At 36.1% G+C, this 24,947-nt stretch overlaps 1 protein-coding gene across 3 annotated transcripts in view; it reads right to left on the reverse strand.

The window, feature by feature from the left end:
• The window catches only part of Galnt7 (polypeptide N-acetylgalactosaminyltransferase 7), a 142,915-nt gene that overhangs the window by 72,723 nt on the left and 45,245 nt on the right, over nucleotides 1–24,947 (reverse strand). For all 3 annotated transcript variants that reach the window (XM_046427536.2, XM_046427535.2, XM_058573677.1), the window contains exon 2: nucleotides 6,104–6,564. In XM_046427536.2, coding sequence (XP_046283492.1) covers nucleotides 6,104–6,564 — 461 coding nt within the window. The remainder of the gene's footprint in view (nucleotides 1–6,103; nucleotides 6,565–24,947) is intronic.

Below are 24,947 nucleotides of genomic sequence, written 5' to 3' on the forward strand. Positions count from 1 at the left end.
AGAGCCTACATCCTGGCAACAAATTTTTACCCCTCACACTTCACATAGAGCCCTAATATCCAGAATATACAAAGAACTCAAAAAATTAAAGAATAAGATAACAAATAACCCAATCAACAAATGGGCCAAGGACCTGAACAGAAACTTCTCAGAGGAGGACATACAATCAATCAACAAGTACATGAAAAAATGCTCACCATCTCTAGCAGTCAGAGAAATGCAAATCAAGGTCACCCTAAGATACCATCTTACTCCAGTAAGATTGGCAGCCATTATGAAGTCAAACAACAATAAGGGCTGGCGAGGATGTGGGGAAAAGGGTACACTTGTACATTGCTGATGGGACTGCAAATTGGTGAGGCCAATTTGGAAAGCAGTATGGAGATTCCTGGGAAAGCTGGGAATGGAACCACCATTTGACCCAGCTATCGCCCTTCTCGGACTATTCCCTGAGGATCTTAAAAGACCGTACTATAGGGATACTGCCACATCAATGATCATAGCAGCACAATTCACAATAGCTAGACTCTGGAACCAACCTAGATGCCCTTCAATAGATAAATGGATAAAAAAAATGTGGCATTTATACACAATGGAGTATTACGCAGCACTAAAAAATGACAAAATCATGGAATTTGCAGGGAAATGGATGGCATTAGAGCAGATTATGCTAAGTGAAGCTAGCCAATCCTTCAAAAACAAATGCCAAATGTCTTCCTTGATATAAAGAGAGCAACTAAGAACAGAACAGGGAGGAAGAGCATGAGGAAAAGATTAACATTAAACAGAAACGAGTGGGGGGAGAGAAAGGGAGAGAGAAGGGAAATCATATGGAAATGGTAGGAGACCCTCAATGTTACACAAAATTACATATAAGAGGTTGTGAGGGGAAAGGGGGGGGGGAAACAAGGGAGAGAATTGAACAACAGCAGATGAGGTAGAGAGGGAAGATGGGAGGGGAGCGGAGGGGGGATAGTAGGGGATAGGAAAGGTAGCAGAATACAACAGTCACTAATATGCCATTATGGAAAAATGTGAATGTGTAACCGATGTGATTCTGCAATTTGTATTTGGGGTAAAAATGAGAGTTCATAACCTACTTGAGTCAAATGTATGAAAGATGATATGTCATGAGCTTTGTAATGTTTTGAACAACCAATAAAAAAAAAAGAATACAAGTAAAACAACAAATGCTGGCAAGTATGTGGGGGGAAAAGGTCCATTCAAACATTGTTGGTGAGATTGCAAATTGGTGCAACCACTCTGGAAAGCAGTATGGAGACTCCTCAGAAAACCTAGAATGGAATCACCGTTTGACCCAGTTACCCCACTCCTTGGCATATACTCAAAAGACTTAAAATCAGCATACTATAGTGACACGGACACATCAAATGTTCACAGCAGCTCAATTAACAATAGGTATGCTATGGAACCAACCTAGGTGCCCTTCAACAGATGAATGAATAAAGAAAATGTGGTACACATACACAATGGAATAATACTCAGCCAAAAGAAGAATGAAATTATGGCATTTGCCAGTAAATAGATGGAAATGGAGACTATCATGCTAAGTGAAGAAAGGTAATCCCAAAAAACCAAACACTGAATGTTCTTTCTGATATGTGGTCACTCACTCCCAATAGGCAGGGTGTGTGTGTGGAGGTTCTCTGGATTGGTAAGGTGGGGGTGGGGAGTAAGAAGAGGGATAGGAATGGGAAAGACATTAGAATGAATCGAACATAACTTTTCTATGTTCAAATATGAATACACGACCACAAGAACAGGAAGTTATACTCCATGTATGTATAATATGTCAAAATACATTCTCCTGTCATGTATAACTAAAAAGAACAAATTTTAAAAATGTGGGGAAAAAAAAGAATCCAGCTTAGAATGTAATGTGGATTCGATTTAAAAATTATTTCTGGGGGTTGCTACACTTGAATGCTTTTTGTTGGGAGTTGCCCTGGCTCCAAAGACTAATAACTTCCCCATCCCCTGAGAAGAGCTGTCCAATGGTGAGCCCTGCTGGCTCACATGATCCTTATCCAATCAGACTAGCCCTGCTGGCTCACATGATCCTTATCCACCAATCAAAAAGCACCCCATGCCAACTGTCAAACCTTTCAACCATTAAACTGTCATAACTGTCAAACCACCCCCGGCTCTATAAATATGCAGAGCTGTTCCTCAATAAAGGGGCATTTTCTCTGAGCCTTGTTCGTTCTTTAACTTTTAAAATTATTTTTCTTTCCTTCTTCATTTATTTTTGTGGTGTTGGGGATGGAACCCAGGGCCTCATGCACACCAAGCAAATACTCTACAACCAAGCTACAACCCCAGCCCTTGAAATATTTTTAAAAAGAGAGGAGTTTATCACTAGTATAGTTTCAAATAAAGGCATAAGAGTATTTGCTAAGGTAGTCTTGAGTCATTTTGTTTGATTGGAGACAAAATATAAAATGACACATAAAAACACAAAACATCCTATTTCTAGGTCCTGTTGTAGATGTGCAAAGGAAAGCACATGGGAAACAATGGACTATGTGATGCAAGAGAGAAGAACGGGAGGGAGAAAAAGGCAGAAATATGGAGGAGGAAAGGAAAGGAGAGGGGAGAAAAGGAGCAAAGGGGCAAAGAGAAAAGGGAAAGGAGGAGATAGGAAAGAGACTGTAGGGGAGCTAGGAGGACTCCGATGGGAGTCAGAATGGCAATTAGTGTGTCTAAAATTTTCAAGAGACAAATGAAGGCTTTGCCATCATAGAAGCTACAAGTAGAAGCAAGATGACATAGCTAAGACATGTGTGATATTTGTGCCTTTCAAAAAGCAATAAAGAATATCAAAGTTGAATAATAACTGAAAACATTCCAATGTTGACAAGAAAGTACTAAGAAAAGTGCCACAGCAGTAGAGGAGCTAATAATACTTAAGTTTCTAAACAACATGTCTATAATAAGAGTTTTAATCTATTGTTATTTAGTTCTAATGTAAATCCTGAGATTGTTATTGCTAACATCATTTTAAATTAGAGGTTAGAAAGGATAAACAGGTTGAAGATCTCACATCTGGTGTTGGGGTCAAGGGCTGAATGTTGGCCTACTCCCTTAATTCATTCACTCACTCACTCACTCACTTATTCATTCATTCTCTCAAAGAGATATTTAGTTGGTACTACTGAGTTCCTATATTTTAGTTACTGGGAGTAGCCAGTGAAGAAAAGAGACATTGTCTTGTGAATGTGTGTGTTACTGGGGGTTGAACCCAGGGTCTCACACATGCTAGGCAAATGCTTTATCATTGAGCTACAACCCCAGCCCTAGACATAGTGTTTGATCTTAGGAGTTTATCACCTAGTAAGAAAGATGAGTCAATAAACAACTAGGTAAGTATAAAAAATTTTTTTTAAATAATAATTTTTTATACCTTTATTTTATTTATTTTTGTATGTGGTGCTGAGGATTGAACCCAGTGTCTCATGTGTGCTAGGCACGTGCTCTACCACTGAGCCATAATCCCAGCCTGTAAGTATAAAATTTGGTAAATACTATGAACAAAATGGTCAGGGAGTAGTAAAAGAGAATTAAGTGGGGCACTACTAAATTAAACAACATGGTTAGCAAAGTCCAACTGAAATCTAAAGGATGGGAAAGGGCTGGCAGCAGATGAAGAGCAAAAGCGTTTGTGGAAGAGGGAGAAAAGCATATGCAAAGACTCTGGGACAGGTCAACATAGCTGGGGTGCTATGGGTGAGTTGTATGGTGGCAAAAGGAGGTCCACAAGGCAGATCATGCCTATAGGGTCACAGCATATAGGCTGCTGCAGGGTGGGAGCTTGTTTCTTATTTTAAGTGCAATGGAAAGCACAGAATGGTTTTCAACAGACCATCTTTGGGTTCTAAAAGACCACCCTGTTTTCTGTATAAATAATAGGCAGTAAGTAAGAATAATAGTATAGAGACCAGTAAATAGGCTTTTGCAGGATTCCAAGAGAGATGATGGTCACGTGGACATGGGTGGTAGCAACGGAGATGAAGGAAATGAACCTCAGAAGTGATCTGAGCTATGTTTTGGTGGTAGAAACCAGAGGCCTTGCAGATAGACTGGATGTAAGAGGTAACAGAGAAGGAAGCATGGAGGATGCTCTAAATCCTGTGCACAACTCTAAGTCTTGTACATAATTTGATTTTCTTAGCACATTTCTGAGATTAAAAAGCTATCTGTATTTATACTAGTTTTTGAAATTACATATATTTTTATAATTAGTTCATGTGCTAAAATCTCCATTTGCACACTGCCAAGTTCACCCTCTGAATGTAACATCTACTCTTATGTTCACTATCTAGAAAGAGATATACCTTAAGGGTGATGTGGTGAAAAGAGAAGGGGTTTTCAGACCAAGCCATCTCAGGGTGAATCACAGCTTTGCCACTTTGCTGGGTATATATAAAGAAGTGATCATTCTGAGCCTCAGACTTTACATATACAGGTAAGAACTCTCTCATAGTTTAGTTGTAAGAATTCAATAACTTATAAGTCCTGGCATGAAGTAGGAAGCCAATAAATGATAGACTGTTTCTTTTTATTCCCCTCCCTTCCCTTTCTCCTTCCATATAGTATGAGAATGCCACAAGTTCTCAAAGTCCCTCTTTAAAAGAGTAAAGAGTACTCTGTGCATATGAAGTATATGACTGAGTGCTATATTTAACATAACTGGGACACCCTGTAGGTTGAGACAGCAGATCTTTTCATGGGTTCTAAGAGGTACTCTCTGAAAAGTTCTAACTCTGCAACAATCACCCTCACCTCCTGACTAGAAACACTCCCATATCAAACAGAAGACACTCTATTTATTTGGATTTCACATAAACAAAAAAAAATTTTTTTAGTATGTCCAAATACAGTTTACTATCTATCTGAAATTCAAATTTAATTGTGCATTTTGTATTTTTATGGGTTAATCTAGCAACCCTATGACAAGGTAAGTCTCTACTAGGAATAAATTGGTCCAAGATTTTCTTCACAGTCCCATGTGATGCTAATTCTTCTCTGTATAAGTTATATTTCCTACTGTCATGGTGCTATCCACTCCTACTTTCTATGCATATTTCATTCATCTCTTCTCATTCTTACCAATATGTGTATGAGTGTCTGACATCTATTGAGTGGTATTACATTAGGTATGGAATTTTACTTAGTGGTTATAAAGATGCTGGTGCAACCGTGTGTGTGTGTGTGTGTGTGTGTGTGTTTGTGGGTGGATATTGGGGGGTGTCTGTGCACCTGCTGTGTTAACCTTTTCACATGAAGACTATGCTAACAATACATCATTTTGAGAATATACTTTGAAAGTTTTCTACCAGTAGTGAATAAATTTGCATACACATCATTAAAAGTTATTTAGATACCACACTAGTAGAAATAGTTATTGAATAAACTGAAAGAGAAAAGTTTTGAGTTCATTCAATAATCACTGTTACAACTTAAGAGCTGGAAACCCTTCATTTAACTTATATATCACATAAAAAAAAAGTTTAGGCCACAGTTTTATCTGAGTATGCCTTCTTTGTATATATTTAAATGCTTCAATTTCTTGTTTCAGTACTAAGGAAAAAAAATAAAGGAAATATAAATCTACCTAATAATATGAGATACCCAGAGCAGTATTGGTATGTACTCTTGTTCTACAAAAAGATAAGGAACGTGCTTGCTCCAGAATGAAAATCAACATGTGGAAGAAGTTTTGTATCAAAAAATTGTCAGGTGAACTAAACAAAGTATTTAATGGTATAGTTTATGTTCATCCTGGTATAAGCTCATTTTCTCACTGTGGGCAGGAAACAAACAAAAATCATAGATTGCTGTCAGTCTGGGGACCATGTTTTGTTTTGGTAGCACTGATATAGAAGACTCCAGCATTTTATACACTGTACCTTCAATATGAAGACAAAAATGGAGGCCCTCATCTTTCAGGTCATTTTGCTCACCAAAGGTCCCCTTATTTCATTGAAATAAAGGCATAAATATTTTCTCCATCCCTAACAATCTCAATATCTAGCAAAGCAATAGTTGCCCCAATTTTAGAAAGAAGAGGATGTGTGCTTACTCTTCTTGACGTAAGTCATTGACGCTGCGGTCCAGTGAGATCATGTCACTTGCCACCATGTTAAATCCAAACTCTTTAATGCTGGCTTGAACTGCATGTTTGAATTCTGGTCCCAAAACCAATGGCTTGGCTTGTTCTCCAGGGCCACCAACCACTCCATGAGGCTCAGGTTCTTTGGGTTCAAAGTTACCAAGGATCCCGGGGCGTAGCACAGGATCACGATAGGTGAATGTCTGAGGCTTAAATGTGAGATACTGCCTCTGTATTATGTCTTTTTGGGAATCTCCTCCAGCATGGTGCTCCTGTTCATTTTTGGCCTTGTTTTTTCTTCTAATAGACTCTAAGTCCACTTCTACTCCTTCAACATGAGGCCATGGTACCACAGGTTTGAATCTGTCATCCCCAGGAGCTAATCCATTGCCTCCTCGGTTGGGCATGGGGTTATTGACATCTCTGTCTTCCTATACAAAAGGAGGAGGATATACAATGAGTACATGAAGGCAAAGTACCACAGTAGAGTTTATGATACAAATTTTCATGTTTAAAGAAAGACTGAGGCGGCAATAAAAACAGTTTAAAATGTGAAATGTAAACAGGCCATTTTGTTAGGTCTTCATATTACAAGATCTTTCTCAGGATAGAATGGAACTACCAAGAAATAGACTATTTCCTCACCATACTATTCCAAAATAAATGAATGGACACTTTAAAAAAATCATCTCTCTATAAACTTAACTAACAAAGATCTCTTACTAATGTCAATATTGTTAAGGGTTAATACTGTTAAGGATTAGAGCAATGAGTTTCTAGGATCTTTGATTAAAACAGATACTTAATAGGTCATGTTATATAGTAATAATTTTCACAGGCATCTGGTATATGATAAATATAATTTTTAGTAAGTAATACAGCCATACGATGGCAAAGGTATTAGAGGGATTTCATCCATCAGCTGGCTTCATACCCCAAATGGCAGAGGGACAAGGTGAGGATATGTACTCAACAGGCCAGTTCAGTGTTTTCTATTCAGTGAGAGTTTAGCTGAATTCAGAACTATGGGAAAAACTCTAATAACTGTAACCAAGTCTTTTAAACCACCCCAAATCCCTAGTTTGCCCCATTCCAGGAGTGGCAGAGGTAAAAACAGGTTCTGCTTATAAGGATATTCATCAGGGGGCACCGCTCTTTTCTGTTTGGACCCTCTTCATCTATGTAGTTCTTTCAGTCAGAAATCCTGAGAGATTTTGTTAACTTATTAAGCCAGAACCATTCTTCTCCCCAAACAGTATTTCCCAGCATTAACATCACCTCAGTGGATTTAAAATATATACTGATGCCTGTGTTCTCCCTTCAGACACTGTGATTTAATTTGTCTGGGCATCCACTTAAATTACCTAATGGTTTACAGGAAGAAAACTATACATTAGAAGAATATGGACTATGATGATACATGAAACCAACCTATCCAGTTGTGAAATACATGCTATTATCTAGGCTGGCCTGTGCTTATTTAAATATTTCCCAAATTCACCCACTTCAATAATAGAAGTTTTAATGGATTCAAACTTCCGCTTATCTTCTTCTAAAAGTTGTTCTGATTTTTCTTTAACTTAATGGTTCGTTGTCCAATATTAAACTATTGGTTTTCTTTAGGATTCTGTGAGAAGTCCATTTGCCATGCCATTCTCATTCCAGGTTACCTCATTCTCTTCTAAGCTTAGTGACCAGATTTATTCTGATGATTCCTACATCCATTTTCCCAGCCCACATAATAGTCCTGATCTCTAGACCTTATAGTCTACTGCTTCCTTAACATTTCTATTTATATGTCTCTGGGACCTAAATTTGAAACCCCCAAATCTGAACTTGACATTGACCTCACACTATATACCTGTTTCATTTACTGTCTTTCCTGCATTTATATAATACCTCCATCATTACCAAAGAAGGCAGGGATCGGCTAACTTTTTATGCAAAGGGTCAAGTAGTGAACATTTTGGCTTTGCAGACCAAAATTGTTTTTGGTCTCTGTTGCAATTATTCAAGTCTGTTATTGTAGTGTGCAAGCAGCCAGAGACAATATAAACTTCAATAAGACTTCATATACAGGATGGAAATGTAGCTCAGTGGTAGAGTGCTTGCCTAGCATGTTGAAGGCCATGGGTTCAATTCCCAGTTCTAGGGGAAGGAAAAAACTTCATATACAAAGACAGATGGCGGGCTGGATTTGGCCTCCCAATCCCTGTACTAGATGATAAATTCTAGGGCAAGGTCTATGGTACACACCACTGCATTCCCAATGTTTATCTTGGCATATAAGGCTTCAGTGAAAATTTACTGAATAAATCAATGAATGAATTCTAAAATTTCTGCTTTGATGGTAAGAGAGATTCTGAGAAGAAAGGGGAAAGATAAAGAATAGAGAATTTGAAATTAAATAAAAGGGGTTGGGTCAGATAGACCCTTACTGCCAATACCTTTGAATTCACCAAGGATGTAACTCTATATTCTCTATACAGTATTATATCACTAAAAAGTGATATATAACAGCACCAGAAAAATTTAATTTGCTCACTTCTTAAAGCCCATAATAATTAAATCTGAAGGCAGAACCAAATTCTAGAAATGTCCGACTAACCCAAGTCAATTAAGAATAATCATGTCAAATCTTATATGTTATATGGTTCAAAGAATGGCTATAAAGCAGTGTAATTCTTAGTTCCCTGAGAAGGAAAACTACACACTTCCTTTTCCTGAGAGTAAATGAGAATTTACTCTCATTTGTGACTCACTGGCACTGTGAAACTTTCATAAGCAACAACTAATTTACTGTATAGTCAAAATCAATGGATCACTGTTGAGTAGAAATGGAAGAAAATCATTAGATAATTTTCTGAGATTGTTAAGTTCAAAAAGATGGAAATGAACTGAAAAATAAAGTCACTTATAACAGGTGGTAATATGAAACACCAGATAAAAGGCCAAACTAATCACTGTCCACCTTACAACTTAAAAAGTATCCCTACCTTGTATTCCCAAATCCTACTTATGTTTGCCATTTTTCCATGATAGTCCTGCCTTGCAAGAAATTTTATGAATCCAGAGGATTTAGAAAAATGGTTTTTGGAGCAAATGACAATAATATAGGCCTGTTTGCATTTCAAATCACAGATGGATCTTAGAAAATTTTACTCATAATGATGAGTTTATATAGTCACATGATTTCTTGAGAAATTACAATTTAGCAAAAGTGGCCACTGTTGAACAATATGCATACTATTTGGTTATGCTTCTTCATAAGCCATAGAATTTAAAAGTAAAATAAGACAAATTTCATTTTGTAATTTGAAGCCCACTTGATCAAAACCACCTTTAGTTAAGAAAAATCACATTAGCATCCTTTCTCTGGCTGCACTTACTCAACTAGGAGCAGAAGAAACAAGGGGCAAAGAGAGTAGGAAGGGAGATTGTAAAAATAAAGCAGTTGTTACAAGTTCAGAGGAAACAGGGTGTGCTCATAGGCAGGGCTCCTCACACTCTTGCCAACATGTGGCAGGACGTAGTAGAAAATATGGAGTGCTCAGGCCTCAGTACCCTAGTTTCTCTCTGTTTAACTATGGCTGGATTCTAAGCTATCCCATCTGACAGTCTGTGCTAAGCAAAGACCCAAATCTTGATCCTTTCAGAGCAGGGAGAGCTTCCTGCACTGGGAGTTGGAGCTCTGCTGGGGGGTGGGGTGGGGGAGGGGTCAAGTGATCTGTGCTTAATCAGGGCTTAAGATGGATAAACCCAAGATTAAACAGAGACCTTACCAGTCCTTGAATATATAGGATGTCATCCATTACAGGTGAGGACTCAATTTCCAAATATATTTTAAGACTCTTAAACTAGGAAGAGATTTAAGGCCACTTCCCAGTGGCAGTAACTCCGTTAGCAACTAGGGCAGAACTGAAAAATGAAGAAAGTAAGTGTGCTATCAGGTAAGTAAATTTATGTAAATATAAAAATTCCACACAAGCTCTGGGTGTGGCTTAGTAAAATACCATGACATTTTGATAAGAATTATCCACTGAGAGAAAAATACTTATTAAAAAGCCTAGCTAAGGTAAAAACTAAGAGCTGGTAGAATGAAGAAAAGAACAGTTATCACTGTGACTACTCCACCCAAATAAATCCAGGTCAGCAACTCTTACGCTCTAAATTAGACTCAGGCAGGGGGGCCACACTGAGTACTGTAGTAAACCACATGAACCCAAACTTAACCCTAGGGACTGAAACATTAAGACTTGACTCCTGACTACAGAGAGCTGCCTATTATATAATAGCAATAGTTACTCTTTTTATTTTTCTCTCAAGACTTCTGATCCACTATAGAAACCAGTTAGTGGGTAAGTTAGTGTTGCTTAAAATATATACTGGACTTCAGCAGATAATTCCTAAAAGGGAATTTTGAGCCAATTAAATGTTACTCCTCTTTAACCACTGTCAAGAGCCATCAGTGGGCCATGAGTGGACTACATTGGCATCACAGTCTAGTAAATAGGAGAATCTGGTGTCTGGGAACTTCCAGTGGAAATTTCCTCTGGCTAATACTGCCCAGACACATGTGACCTTATTCAAACTCTGTCCCAGGCCCCACACAGCCCCAGAGATAGGGTGATTTACTACAGCCACATAGCCTCTCAGAGATGGATGTGACCTGCCAAGATGCCAATCAACCTGCTGACTGCAAGATATCATGAAGCAAGACTCCACCCCTGGAATCTATTTCCTGCCTTCAATATACCCCCTTAAATAAACCATGGGAGCCGTTTTTTAATTGTCCAGCTCCAGCGCCTGTGTGAGCTGGGCCTATCAGGGGCTCTACTGTAAAACTATTTTTCTGATTCTGTGTCTTTTGTTCTTTACTAATTATTTCTGACTTATTTTTTTCCTGTGGCTTATACCCTCCTGGGCAGGAAAAAAGGACCCCCTGGAGAGGCGCTGGAGACCTCCCCATACACCATATAAGCATAAGCAAAACATAAAATGCAATATATAATGCAGATCTATCCTATATGATAGTGAATAATACAGAAATTAATGTCTTCCTAAAGTTGGCTAGATCACATTCTCAACACATAGTCATTTGAGTAAAAGGAAGATTCCCATTATATAAGAGTCTTCTGCTAAATTTCATGGTTATATAAGCAAGTAACCAATTTTTGGATTTGCATGCATACCATTTGGTATTCTTAAAAGGTATTCTGCATTGACACACCAATTTCTTGAAGATTTCTGTGTAACCTAGAGTAATTCTGATCAACTACAAAATACCTAGAGATGACAAGTTTTAGATCTTTGGATCTTTCCCCACAGTTTTACCACAATTTCTTACTCATTGTAGGATAACATAGTTTTGTGACCTGACTGTTTAATGGGAAACAACCTTGAAAATACTATATATGGGTGCCCTTCAACAGATGAGTGGATAAAGCAAATGTGGTACACGTACACAATGGAATATTACTCAGCCATAAGGAAGAATGAAATTATAGCATTTGTCTGTAGATGGATGGAACTGGGAACTTCATGTTAATAATAAACCAAAAAAAAAAAAAAAAGGCCTAATCTTCTCTCTGATATGTGGATACTGAGTCACAATAGGCAATGAGCAGGGTGGGGATCGGATGAAGGTTCACTGTATTGGACGGAGGGGAGTCAGGGGAGTGGAGGGGAAATGGGAATGGGAAACACAGTAGAATGATTCGGACATAACTTTCCTATGTTCAAGTACGAATACACAACATGTTTAACTCCATATCATGTACAACCACAAGAATGGGAAGTTGTGTCAAAATACATTCTACTGTCATGTATAACTAAAAAGAACAAATAAAAAATTTTTTAAATACTATATAATAAGTAGAAAAATATCAACTATTTTTGGCAATCAACTATTTGAGTTACTGCTGGGCACTGTGATGCACAACTGTAATACCCACAGCTCAAGAGGCTGAGGCAGTAGGATTCCAAGTTCAAAGCTAGCCCCAGCAACTTAGCAAGGCCTACGCAACTTAGGGAGACTCTGCTTCAAAATAAAAAAAATAAAAGGGTTGGGGATGTGGCTCAGTAGTTAAGTGACAGTGGGTTCAATCTCTTGTACCCCAAAACAAAACAAAAAGCAAAAAAAAAAAAAAAAAAACTACTTGAGTTACCAATGATAAACTCATGAAGGTACCAAAAGTTATCTACATTTTTTAATCCATGGTCCAAACATCCTTCCCAGCCTCTCTATCTGCAGACTGAATTCACTTTTTAAGCATGAGACAGATATGCATTGTCATCCCAGGTATTTCTAATCCAACCAAGGCTTCTTCCTCCAGGTAAATGAGGAGGTTGGGATGCTTGGAGTAGAAGCCTTTGATCTCTTCTAAGCATTTAAAATCATCCATCTAAGAAACCACACAGGGATTAAACAAGTTTCTTTCCTCCATTTAATATAGCATATACAAAATATTGCCTCATAAGTTGCATATGTTTTGCCTTTGGATAATAATTATGCCCTAAGGTATCTCCAGTTTTAAATCAGCCAATGTCCAATTATCGTGGCCATCTGTATTTAAAGGAGATCTCTTAGTAAGTTTTTTAACATTTCATCTCCCTCATATATACGGGTAGTGGCATTATACAAATTTTTTATGTGGAAGCAACTCTTCATTTAGGCAACTCTTCATTAAGGAAAATCATTCTTTAACAAGTAAGAAATATTACTATTTTTTTTTAACAGAACCCAATCCTAACAAATAGGTATGAATTTCTTTATAGGATATACATTATTTGAAGTGTTTCAGAGATAGGAGGTCATACTAACAAAAAAACCTTTGGGAATATAAAACTATTCCAATTTCTGAGTTTTATCTTTGGAAACTCTAAATTATTCCAGTGATAGTTTAAAAGTAATTTTGGAAGTGATATTAGAAAGTATGGATAAAAAAATCTATTAAATTTGTTTAGAACTTTATAGTATAATTCTGAGCAAACTTTAGTTCATCAACACTAAATAAAGTACATGATCAAACTGATTAAAATTACGCTAAAAATTACTTTTTAAAAACCATCTTGTATAGTATACATTTTAAAGGTAAGAGTAAAGTGCAGATTCCTTATTAGTAAAAACTTTCAATTTTCAACCTAGAGGTTAGATTTCACACAAAATCCTTCTTTGTATTATTTTTATAATCTCCAATGTCCTATTCTGTAAATGTGAAATTCCCATTAAGCATATAGCAGTCCAAACCAGCACCTTAAACTCAGAATTCAGCTTCCAGAAACTTCTACCCTTCTCCCACAGTCCTGTGATTGTTTCTACCATTCTCTTCCTGTATTGCCTTAGTTGTTTCTCCCCAATCAGACTGAGAACTCTTGGAGCATAACGCATATTACTTATCTGTGTGCCCCAAGCACCTAGTACACAGAAGACACTCAATGCATGTTTGTTTAGAGACTAAGTACACAAATAATATCTAGCTGTGGATCATCTCTTATTACCCTGCTGGAATATAAACTGACTTTGAATCTTTATATTATCATATGCTTACTTGATTTAAGCTAGCATTTCAGAAATCCAAATGAGATAACTGAAAACATTACTTCCCTACACATCTAAAATTTGAATAATCTTTTTTTTAAAAAAAATTCTTCTCTTCTTCAGATTTGGATAAATAATGTTTGCAAGTGAAATTTGGTGCTTCATAGAAAATGAGTACTTTATTTAAACATGAGAAAGTAAATCTGCTGATGTTAGTCGTAGTTCTCTAGGCCAATTTATCTTGTAAATGGCTTTCTGCTAAATTTGGTGCTTGTTGTAAACAGTAATAGGATAGAGATTCTAAATCAGATCAGAAAAAAATTAGTTTATACTTCAAAGTAAATTAAATGAAGAAATGTGCAAAGGGCCAAATTATAGGTTAATTTGTACAATAGGAAAATAAGAAATTGATTATCCTTTTATTTAAAAAAAAACCAAAACTTTTATTCATGAGACTATGTAATTGGCCCAGTTCAAAGTATTATCGTAGACAATTAATCAAGAACTCTATGAAACACATTAAATTTAAAAATATTTATGAAATTGAAATAATTTTTATCTTTCAGAGACCTTATAAAAATTTATGCTTTAGCTAATGAACTGAATCACGAATATACTTGCAGGTTTTAAATTATTTCTTATTGTGCATATATAATATTAACTCTTTAGTTGGTTTAAACTGAATTTTAAGAATCACATGAGTATTAAATGACCAATAAATCATCATTTAGTATATTTCAGAAGCTGATGTATAGTTATATTTGTCCAGGACTATGCTGTCATTTCAGTGCTAAGAGCACAAATTATCAAGACAGGGCTATAAATACAAAGCATATCAGTACTATTTAAAAGCCCCATCTCCCACAGGTTAATAAAAGGCAGATGATAATACTTCTTACAATCATAAAAGGCTATAATGGTTAGATTTTCACTCCTCCATGTTTGGGAGCTAAGTAATTCCTGAATTAAAAAAGAGAGCTCCTAAGTAGACTTTTTTTCATTTTATAGATAACATATAATAAGTTACATAAAATGTTTTCAGAAAACTGTCAATACTTTACAATATATCTTACCAAAATATTCCTATAAAATGACCTGTCTAAAGACAAGAACGGTATTAGAATAAAAAAATGAAAGCAAAGTATTGAGAAAAGGATTGTAAAATAAAAATCTGTGAAGATTTTTAAACACATGAATAATTTATGCATGAATATATATTATGTATGCACATGGAGACAGGAAATATACATTTAAAAACCAAATGGCTTGGAAGGATAAGAAATTAACCCAGCTGAATAGACCCTTCAAAAGAACAATAATAGCATTTCATCAGGTGGAGAAAGGAGGAACTACTTAAAAGCTGAGCTTATTGAAATGAGGTCACATCTGCTCCTCTCCTGCCCACTCACATGTTTTGGAACTTTGTTTTAGCTTGTGCCAATCAACTCTATTTTCTTATTTAGACCAGCTAAGAATCTCTTTTTCTACATCATCTTTAAAACATTTTAAAAAAGTCTTCCCAACATCAATCCCTGAAGACCACACTCAACACTTTTTTTTTTTTTAATCCAGGGAAGTGCTTATTTAGTCCTGTCCTTTGATTCTTGTTTCCGAGGTAATAATGAATTTTATAATTTAGTGTCAGCCAAAGTCAAGCAGACAGTTTAATTCTTAATCCTTCTTCACATCTGGCAAATCCAGTGAAACCACATAATGATTTTGAATCTTCCTGAAAACCATATAGGAAATTATGTCACCAACAGAATCATCAATAATGCTTTTGACATTAAGGGAAACATTTTACTGAGTGAGAGTAGAATAAAGTAAAATGTGGCATTTGTGTTAGAAGAAAATGTTTAATACCCTCTTGAAAGTCAAAAGAGCAATGTCCTATTATCCCTCTAGGGGAGAAATTCAAGAATGCATACAAGCACTCCCACATGAAGTGTTCCTATTTTATGTAACTGGAAATGCATAAAACAGCTTTTTCTCTAGTGCTTCCTTGCTTTGCCCTGAAGCCTGGCTTTCATAACAGCTCATAAAAAAAGTATTGCAATGTGGGACTCTACAATACTTACATTTTGATTGGTATAAGATAATCTTTTATCACAAACCTGGAAAAAAAAAATCACCCCATGACAGAAAATACCTCTAAGTTTTCAAGGCAGATATACCATTTTGAAGCACAGACCAATATTTTGCTATCATGTCATGACTAGAAATACACTGTAGGAGGGTTTGACAAACTGACATAATTATGTCAGACAGAAAATTATCTGAAAGTAGATCAAGGTTATTCATGTAATAAACTTTTTGACATTTTTTTACTATTCAACTATCAACATGCCTGATCTCAAGGGAGAATGTTTATCCAGTGATACTCTAGTTTATCTGGAGTATATTAGGTATTCAAGTTACTATTTATAGGCACCATTAAGAGATAAAAGAATTGTCCTTTTGGTACAGGCCTACTACATGCCAGGCACTCTACTTTAAGGGGGTCATGGCCTGGGGGAAGGGAAGCCTAGGAAACTGTCTGAAAACAGTAGGGGCTCCCCATCACAAAGCTGAGGGTGAGGACTGGTAGGTAAGGAGGCAGGGACAGAAAGTGGAGCATGGAAGTCACTCTAGGCAGAGGCAAAGGTACAAAAACACAAGAACACAGACTGTTCTGGGAACTTCAAATGTTTTGGTATGGTAAGTGCAGGAGACACATGGGGAGAGAGCAGGAGATGAGACTTGAATTGGAAGATCCTCAGAAGACTCTTAGAAACTACCAAGTGGTTTAGAATTCATCCTCTTAGAAACTGGAGGGGTGCATGCAAGATCAGAGTTATATTTTGGAATTAGTATCATTTTCCATTCATTTGCTCTACCAGATTATTAAGATGTTTTCAGAAAAGGAAAAAAAATTGAAAGACAATGCAGGAGAGAATTTCAAGAAAGGAGTAGCTAATGGGGCTAAAAACTGAAGGCATGGTATTAAATTAGTAACACTTAGAAAGCCTAAAGATGTAGGTAAGGCAAGTTGAGTTGTTTAGTTGCAGTTCTACAGTATGACTCTCTTACAAGCTATGACCCACAGCACTGATGGAGTCCCCACAAGCATGGATCTAAAGGCCTTAGGACTCCTTCTGTTTATCAGTATCCAGCTATAGATGGAACTATCACACTGCTTTCTATCATCTAGAGTATAAAAGGCATTTCTGGGATCTTCTTGTTCTGCCCTAGACACTAATTTGAAATGAAATGTCTGACTGATTAACAAATATATACTGAGTAGCCACTATATACCAGGTTACAGGGATGCAAAGATAAGGAAATACATCCCTGCTCCTGTAGAGTTTTCTGTCCAGTGGAGGACTCAGATAATCAAATCACAAGTAAGGGTAAAATGTGGCTGGAGTACAAGAGTAACGGGCCTCAGTGGCAGGTGAGGCTGAAGACAGACAGCAGCCAGGCCAAGCAGGGTTGGTGTCTGGTCTTATTCTCAGAGTAAGGACCCTGGTCTTATTCTCAGAGCAGTGAAAAGCATGTAAATAGTTTAAGATTTAATGCATTATAGAAAGGACATAAGCATTTTGAAAAGAACCCTTTGGCTGAGGGAATAAGAGCACCAACTAGAAGGAAGCCACAGTGAATGAGGATAGATAAGGGAATGGATAGTACTAGCCAGGATGAAGATCTTGGCTGCAGAGAAAGAAAAGTGGACGGATTTGCAGGTTCATTAGGAAGTAAAATGGAGAAGCCTCATGATGGATTGGATATCTAACTTGTAAAATGCAAGTTTCTACACAATTGGATGCTGTTCACTGTAAGAGAAAATGCTGAAAAAGACCAGCACTGAAAATGATGAGGTCCTTTTTAGACATGCTGAGATTGAAGTGCTTCTGAAACATTCATGAGGAGAAAAACAGATTTTTAGCTTAAAAAAAGAGTCTGGCCTAGAGAATAAAAATTTGGTGGACATCTTTATGTAGATAGTAACTGACATAAGGATTGGCATAGGACAAACAATGGCAAGATTATAGTGAGAAAAGGAGAGTACTTTGGACCTCACATGCAGGAATCTCTTAAGACATCTACCAAGGAAACAAAGAATCGCACAATATATAAGAAAACCAAAAACCAAGAAAAATCAAGTCAGTGTGCTCAGTAACATGAATTTGAGGGACTGTGTTAGGGAAAGCTGAAAGCTGTTTTGGTGATATCCTTGTGTCAAAAGCCCAAGCAGGGTGAATGGAGATGAGAAGCTAGGAAGTGTGCAAGCAAGAGTAAACAGCATGTGTGAAAAGTTCCCCATTAGGGGCAGTGTAGAGATGCAGAGGTAGCTGGAGGAAACAGGAGGTGTGGTGCAGAGTTTGGGTTTGTTTGTTTTGTTTTAATGGGGAAGACCTGAGTATTTCTAAAACGAAGGCAAGGGTGAAACATTAAAATACACATAAGAGAGGGGGTAATCAAGAGTAAAAAAACCCCTGAGATTGCGGAAGGGATGGGAGCCAAAGCAGCAGTAGGCTTGGTCAGAAGGAGGTCAGCCCCTGTACCGCAATAGGAAGAGATGAAACAAGTGCAAACACCAGCAGTTTTCTCCTCCCTGGGATTTAAATCTTCACCACTGCTGTCTGAATTAGTTCACCAGCCTCTTATTTAATCTATTCTACATACTGTATTCCAGCAGTCCTCTTACTCATGCCCTGTCAGGAGATCATTTTTTTAAAAATACACACACACACACACACACACACACCACACATATACATATATATCACTGAGTCTGGCCTATAGGGCTTGGCTAAGGTTATAACCTTAGCTTATAGCACTGACCTGTTTCCTTCTCTCCTTTCCAATTCCATTTATACAGATTTAGCCCTTGTCATCTGCTCTAGTAATTTTCCCTTTTGTGAATTTCTACTCAAAACTTTTCTAATTCTTTAACTATCCTATATATTACCTTTTCTTCCAACCAGACTACAAGCTCTAATTGATAAGTCTTGCAGTCTTTTGTGCAGGAAGTTTCTATTACATTTCTATTATGTATCTTCTCCTAAATTCTCTGTCATTTCTCTTTTCCTTATTCTTCCCTCCATAAGCAAAATAATAACACCTATTCAATAGGAAACATGATGCTTTTGGCATCCATGTTTCTAAAAGAAACATGATTTTTTAGATGGATTATTTTGGAGGGGACAGTAATGCAAAATTTGATTTTTAAAAAGTAAAATAATGAAATACTATTAAGTATGTTATATACTCCAATCCTCACAACTATCTAGGAAGATCAGTAACATAGGTCTTGTAATTTTATTTTCACATTTTGTAATTGAGAAAGCTAATGATGAGAAAGACTAAATTCCATTGCATTAACATAAAATTAGTAAGTAACTGATCTAGGATTTGAACCCTAGTCTATCTGGCTACTAATAATTGAGCATGTAGTTACAAAGCTAAATCATTTCAAAAAGACTATTTGGTGATGTCTTTTAGGAATTGAGAAATTTATAAAAGCTATTAATTTCAATGGCCTTCAAAATGTGCAATTAATATAGACTACTGTATCTTTACTCTGTTTTTTAATCATGTTACAAAGTCTTTCTTTTGCAACCACTTACACCAAAGAAATAGCCAATTCTGACATTCTGCACAATGAGATCTGCCTTGTCAAAGACTTTTTTGCTCCTCCAATGTGTTAGGTTATAATTTCCCTTGACAGTGTGTGAAATAAGGAAGAAAGCATTTTGAACAATTTTATACAAGGAATTAAATAAATCTTTCTCAAAAGCAAGGACTAACATGTTTTTTTGTTCTATGTTAAGTGACTGTTCTGACATACCACTGTGAATTTTGAGTGGTTCAAATGACCATTAAAGAACACCACTGCCTTTTTTATGACCAAAAAGATTGCTGTGGCTATGGAATAAAACCAATTATTCATGATCAAGCTATGGTTTTGATATTCTTCTCTAATCAAAAACTTTCCAAATGCTTGGTTCCATAAAGATAGATGAAGTTTATTACATCATCACAAAGGAACTGCTATGCTTCTCAAGACATGTGAATTGTACCTGAGACTACAGTTCCATTTATTTTCTGCCCATAGTGTAAAAGGTATCAATCAGAAAAAGGAGAGGAAATGCTCACAGAGTGCTAATCCACAGATGCAATTGACAGTCTGTTTTTTTAGGACACATGAAGAAGCTCACTAGGAAATCGAAACTGAAACTGAACCAATTAGGAGTAGTACAGCAAGATACTGCTTTTACAGAGAATAATTCAGGATGTTTCCTAATTTAATCTCTGGTTTATCAAGTAAGCACACAATTACACTTACACTAAAACATTAAAATTTAATGCAGTTAACTTCAAATTAAATTTTCCATTTCTATTTCCATTTCTTAATCTTGCTAACCACCACCTTTTAGATATTAGAAATATTTCAATTTTATAATAAAAATGTTCATAGTACTTATAATTCTTTTTAGAATACCTTATAAACAATTCAAATGGTCACTTCAAGAAACTTTTTGGCACTTTAAGAGAAGGAAACCCAGCAGTTGTTGAGCAATAGGAAGCAACTCTACCAATTAGCTGAGAGAAGCCAGTCAGTCACACTTGCCTGAATTCAGCTGTCTGACACATTCCAACTGCCACTGGTAACACATAAGTTGCCAAGTGAAATCTGATATCCTTTTGCAACCAAGAGTAAAATTCTGGCAAATAATATGCATAATAATTGGGAGAGCTAATTTTAATAAAATACCTCAGTTTTATTTTGCCATAATCATATCTGATGACCCTGAATCACCTGGTTTGTTTTCAATCCCAAAGATTTACTTATTTTACCTGGTATAGGGAAGGTATGCGATATATTTAACCCGGTATGTATGAATGAAGGGGAAAGGAAACCTGCTGTTACTACAGCACACATTGAAGACAGCCTGTCAACTGTCAAAGTACTGCCAAAATTAGAACAGAACTTCCAAAGGCTTAACAGGAAAGTGGAAGAGGCAAAAAAAAAAAAAAAAAAAAGTGATAAACCAATTTAATCAGTGAAAGTGTTTTATAGAATACTGATGTCCACCATGATAGCTATTACAAACAGAAAGGGGCAGAAGAACCCTTACAAGCACTATTTCAAGTGCATGACACCCACCTCTTTTAACCCCTACAATAACCCTTTGAATAAGGAACCACTATTCTTCCATTTTACAGATGAGAAATGTGAGACCAGAGAGTAACTTACTGAAAACCAAAACTAGGGAGGTAGTTGAGGATTCAAATCCAGGGTCTCTGGCTCCATAGCCCATGTTCTCAACTGTTTTACTCTGTCCCTGGACTAAGGCATCCAGGGTTCTTTTTGTTTTGTTTTTGTTTTTTAGTTTTTCAAACTAAAATTCTGAGTGAACTTTAGATAAATAGATAGTTATCTTTAAGGTTTTTTATATGCCCAAACCTCTGTATATTCCTTAGAATCACTGTTAATTTCAATCAGTTCATTTCAATAAAAATTCCCTTATTTTCAAACTAATTACAATGCTATTAACTAGAAGTAGTAATAAAATAATTCACAGAGGACTATTGTAATAGAAATAATCTTCTGGAAATCCAATTACTATTTCAAAAGTAGAAATAGCTTACTATAATGCCCACTACCTAGGTGAATATCAAGATGTAAGAAAATGTTGTATACTGATAATATGATACACTCATATTATTTTATTTCTATAAAGGAAAAAAAGAAATTATTTTCATTTAGTCACTTTGACACATAGAACCATTAAACTGAGTTGCTGTGCTTGCTTGTTGTGATTTCACAGAAACAGAATGGTTTTCAAAAATCCACTGTTTGCCACTGACAAATATGAAGCAAATAAAGTAAGGTTCTCGAACTGACACCAAGAAAAATTTGCCAGCATTTCAATTCCCTAGGGCATGTTAGTACTCCTGAAAGGTATCTTCAATTTTGGTCACATGTAAGTTGCACTAAGATCCCATTTTAACAAATTTCTTGTACATTTACTTCAGGCTATGTTTGCTGCTATACTTGGAGAAAGTTAAAAGGTAGCAATAGCTTCAAGAAGAATAAAATTTTTTTATAAATATATATCGATGGCTTAACCTTTTCTAAGATGACAAAGATCTTGGAACAATGAGAGAGAGAGAGAGAGAGAGAGAGAGAGAGAGAGAGAGAGAGAGAGAGAGAGAGAGAAGAAAATGTACAAATAGTAGAATGTTGGTAGAATTCTTTGTACAGCTACCTACCTCTATGTACCAAGATACTTAAAAACATTCTTTCTTCCCGACTACAAAATTTCAGACTGAGGAATATATTCTAGAGAGATAATTGCAATTACAGAAAAGACATTATGCGTAAATGCTCACTGCATTACATACCAGCAAATATACTAGAAATTAACAGGTTTTCTCAAAGAGAGAGTGGTCAAGAATATTATGCTACACTTAACACAACTGAGCAATATAAAACTATAAAGAGCTTAAGCAAAATAATTTTGTGGAAAATGCTTATGTTGATTTTTAAAGAGCGGGGCACATACATTGGCTATACATAATGCTTTATACCATATGACTTGAAATATGCAAAATAAATAAAAACAATAAATTTTATGACACAGAAATAACCAGAAAAAACACTAACAGTGTATCTACAGTGGTGAGATTTTAAGTGACAATTGTGTCATATCTTTGTTTCCTTACTCACAGATAACATATGATTGTGTACCTTTTTAAAAATAATTATGCTTCCTATTGTTTTTAAAGTTTATTCAGAAAAAGCTGACCTTTCAGAAGACAAATTATATAATAACTTGAAGTATTTTTTCCAGTAAGGAAGTTCTTTATCACAGTAAGCTATAAAATTTGGTCATTGCCAAAGAGATCATTTTCATAAGTTAAGGATCAAACAGAAAACACCACTATGGGCAACTGAGAGAGGGCTTAGAGAAAAGTATTTAAGACTATAAAAAGGATTCTTCTGAAAGTTCACATGATACCTAGGAATATTTTTTTATTTGAGAACACAACTTATGTAGCACTAATACAACAGCAGAAGCAGCAAAAACTTGCTTCAAGCAAAAATTTTTAAAAGGTTTATGTGAAGTCAATTATAAATCACTCAGACATCAATTATCAATTTAAAAAGCAAAGAGAATTATGTTGTAAGATATGTTCTAAAATGAGACATTCATGATATAGAAGCCTAAGGTCTACACAGCATAGGGCTTTATGAAAAGATATATACACCTTTTTCAAAAAGGGGCAATAAATTCTGCACATTACACTTGTCTCTTACATCTACCTCAAGATACTTCTTCCTCAAGATACTTCTTTAAAGAGACTTAAATTGGTTTTTTAAAATTAAATTTAAAAATTAAGGAAGTTAAATTAAACATCTTTATCTTAATTTCTTTCCAAAGTAGTAGAAAGATGATGAATTAGGGGGGAAAAAAGGAATTAAAAGGAGTGGTTGGATTTTAGCATCAATTTGTAGGCTATTTTTTCTTACACTGGCTTTTATCTGCACATAAAAGCATTTGATATATGCATAATTTTAAAGCATTTCATTTCTAGTTTAATGAAATGAAAATACTGTAAAGCAAAGAAGTTATGTTGCTGGGTGCTGAATTTCAACATAAACAGAAATGATTTACTTTTTTAAAAAATAAAGAAGTTGAAATTATTTCAAGATCTTCCAATAAAAATAAAGACCTGACATAGCCCTAAAGTAAACAGCACATTTATAACATACAGCCTGACTTGATTCAAATGTAAATTCAGGCTTTTTCCTGAGATGACATAATGCTACAAACAAGGAACAAGTTATACCAGGCCGTGGTGATATGCAGTGGTGCCATGCTTCAACCACCTCCACTGGTCCAAATGAGCAGGTGGTTCATTCTCTCTGCAATGAGATGGTGGCTCTTTCTACATAAAGGCAGAAGACAGCCTGCAGCATTTTTGCCTCAAAGTTTATACAGAGGAAAACAGACTGTTGGGACAGACAGGGAGCAGGTTAAGAGACTAACTCAATCAAAAAAAAAAAAAAATCACAGGATGAGGGATGGATGCTGAGTGTGAAAGTGTGCTTCAACAAAGAAGGACTGGAAAATCAGGAGGTCATGAGCATGGACAAACACAAGGAGCTTTTCTTGCACTGACTTCTTTGAGAATCTTCTCAAGCAGATTATAAAAGAAAAGCAGAATAAAATTATAAAGACTGGATTAGAGATGCTAAACACCTGATGTTTTTAAAAACAGCAAAAAGTTATATGCATGTAAACCTTTTGGCCCAGCCAAAATAATATAAGGCAAGGACGTAAGTGTAAACTTCTTTAAATATACATTCTTCGACAAGGTAAATAAGAAAAGGATAGCCAGTGGTGGTGGTGGTGGGGGGGGTGTCTTTATCAAGAACAATTTGGTTTGGAGAAATTATATCAAATTTATCAAAGATTCGGTAGAATAGCATGATGACACCCTAGATGCCCTAGAAAGGACTTATTCCTGCAAATACTGGCAGAAGTGTGTCTTTGCTGTCAGTCCTTGTTAGAGGTTAATTCCCCCAACAACCTTCTTCCAGGAGTAGTCTATATACAATAGTAAATGCAAAGGTAAAATAATCCAGTCCTCCCACCTCATAATGGAGCAACTTTGGGGGACTACCTTTGCTCCAGAGCTTTCTGTGGGACTGGCTGAGGACTTTCTAGAGAACTACTTTAAAGCTCAACTTCTGGTAGTTGTCCTTGCTCCGCCTCCCTTCCAAGCTGTTGATCCCCAGAAGACTCTTAATAGAATCATGCATCTACTCTTCTCATAGTCTGATTCCTGCAACCTGACCTGTGGCAGAAGATAATATCTGTATTTTCCTTGAAAAGTAAATCAGTAAGCAGACAGTAAATGTATTTAAGTCAATTTCTTCTTTTTTAAAATTGGAATAATACATAAGCACATTGAGGTAACTGCAAGGACTATATGAGGTAATATGTAAAACATTTTGAAAGCCTAGAAACACTAAGTATGCAATAAATGTTAAGCCATTATTAAATAAATCCTAAAATGATATTCTAAACAGTATTACTGTTTAAAATCCTCTGAAGATCTATAAGGAAGATGAGGATGATGGGACTCTGAAAATATGCAACGTTAATTGTTCGTGGCAATAGCTTCTAAGCTCCCTATACTATCTCCCTGCAAATTCTTATTTTTCTTTTGGTTTCTCAGTCCACACTTTTCCCATTTCTATATACAGTTCGCCTTGTG

The sequence above is a fragment of the Marmota monax genome, unplaced genomic scaffold, assembly GCF_021218885.2.
Source record: "Marmota monax isolate L192 unplaced genomic scaffold, Marmota_monax_Labrador192_F-V1.1 WCK01_AAM20220418_F8-fsc00159, whole genome shotgun sequence".
Lineage (NCBI taxonomy): Eukaryota > Metazoa > Chordata > Mammalia > Rodentia > Sciuridae > Marmota > Marmota monax.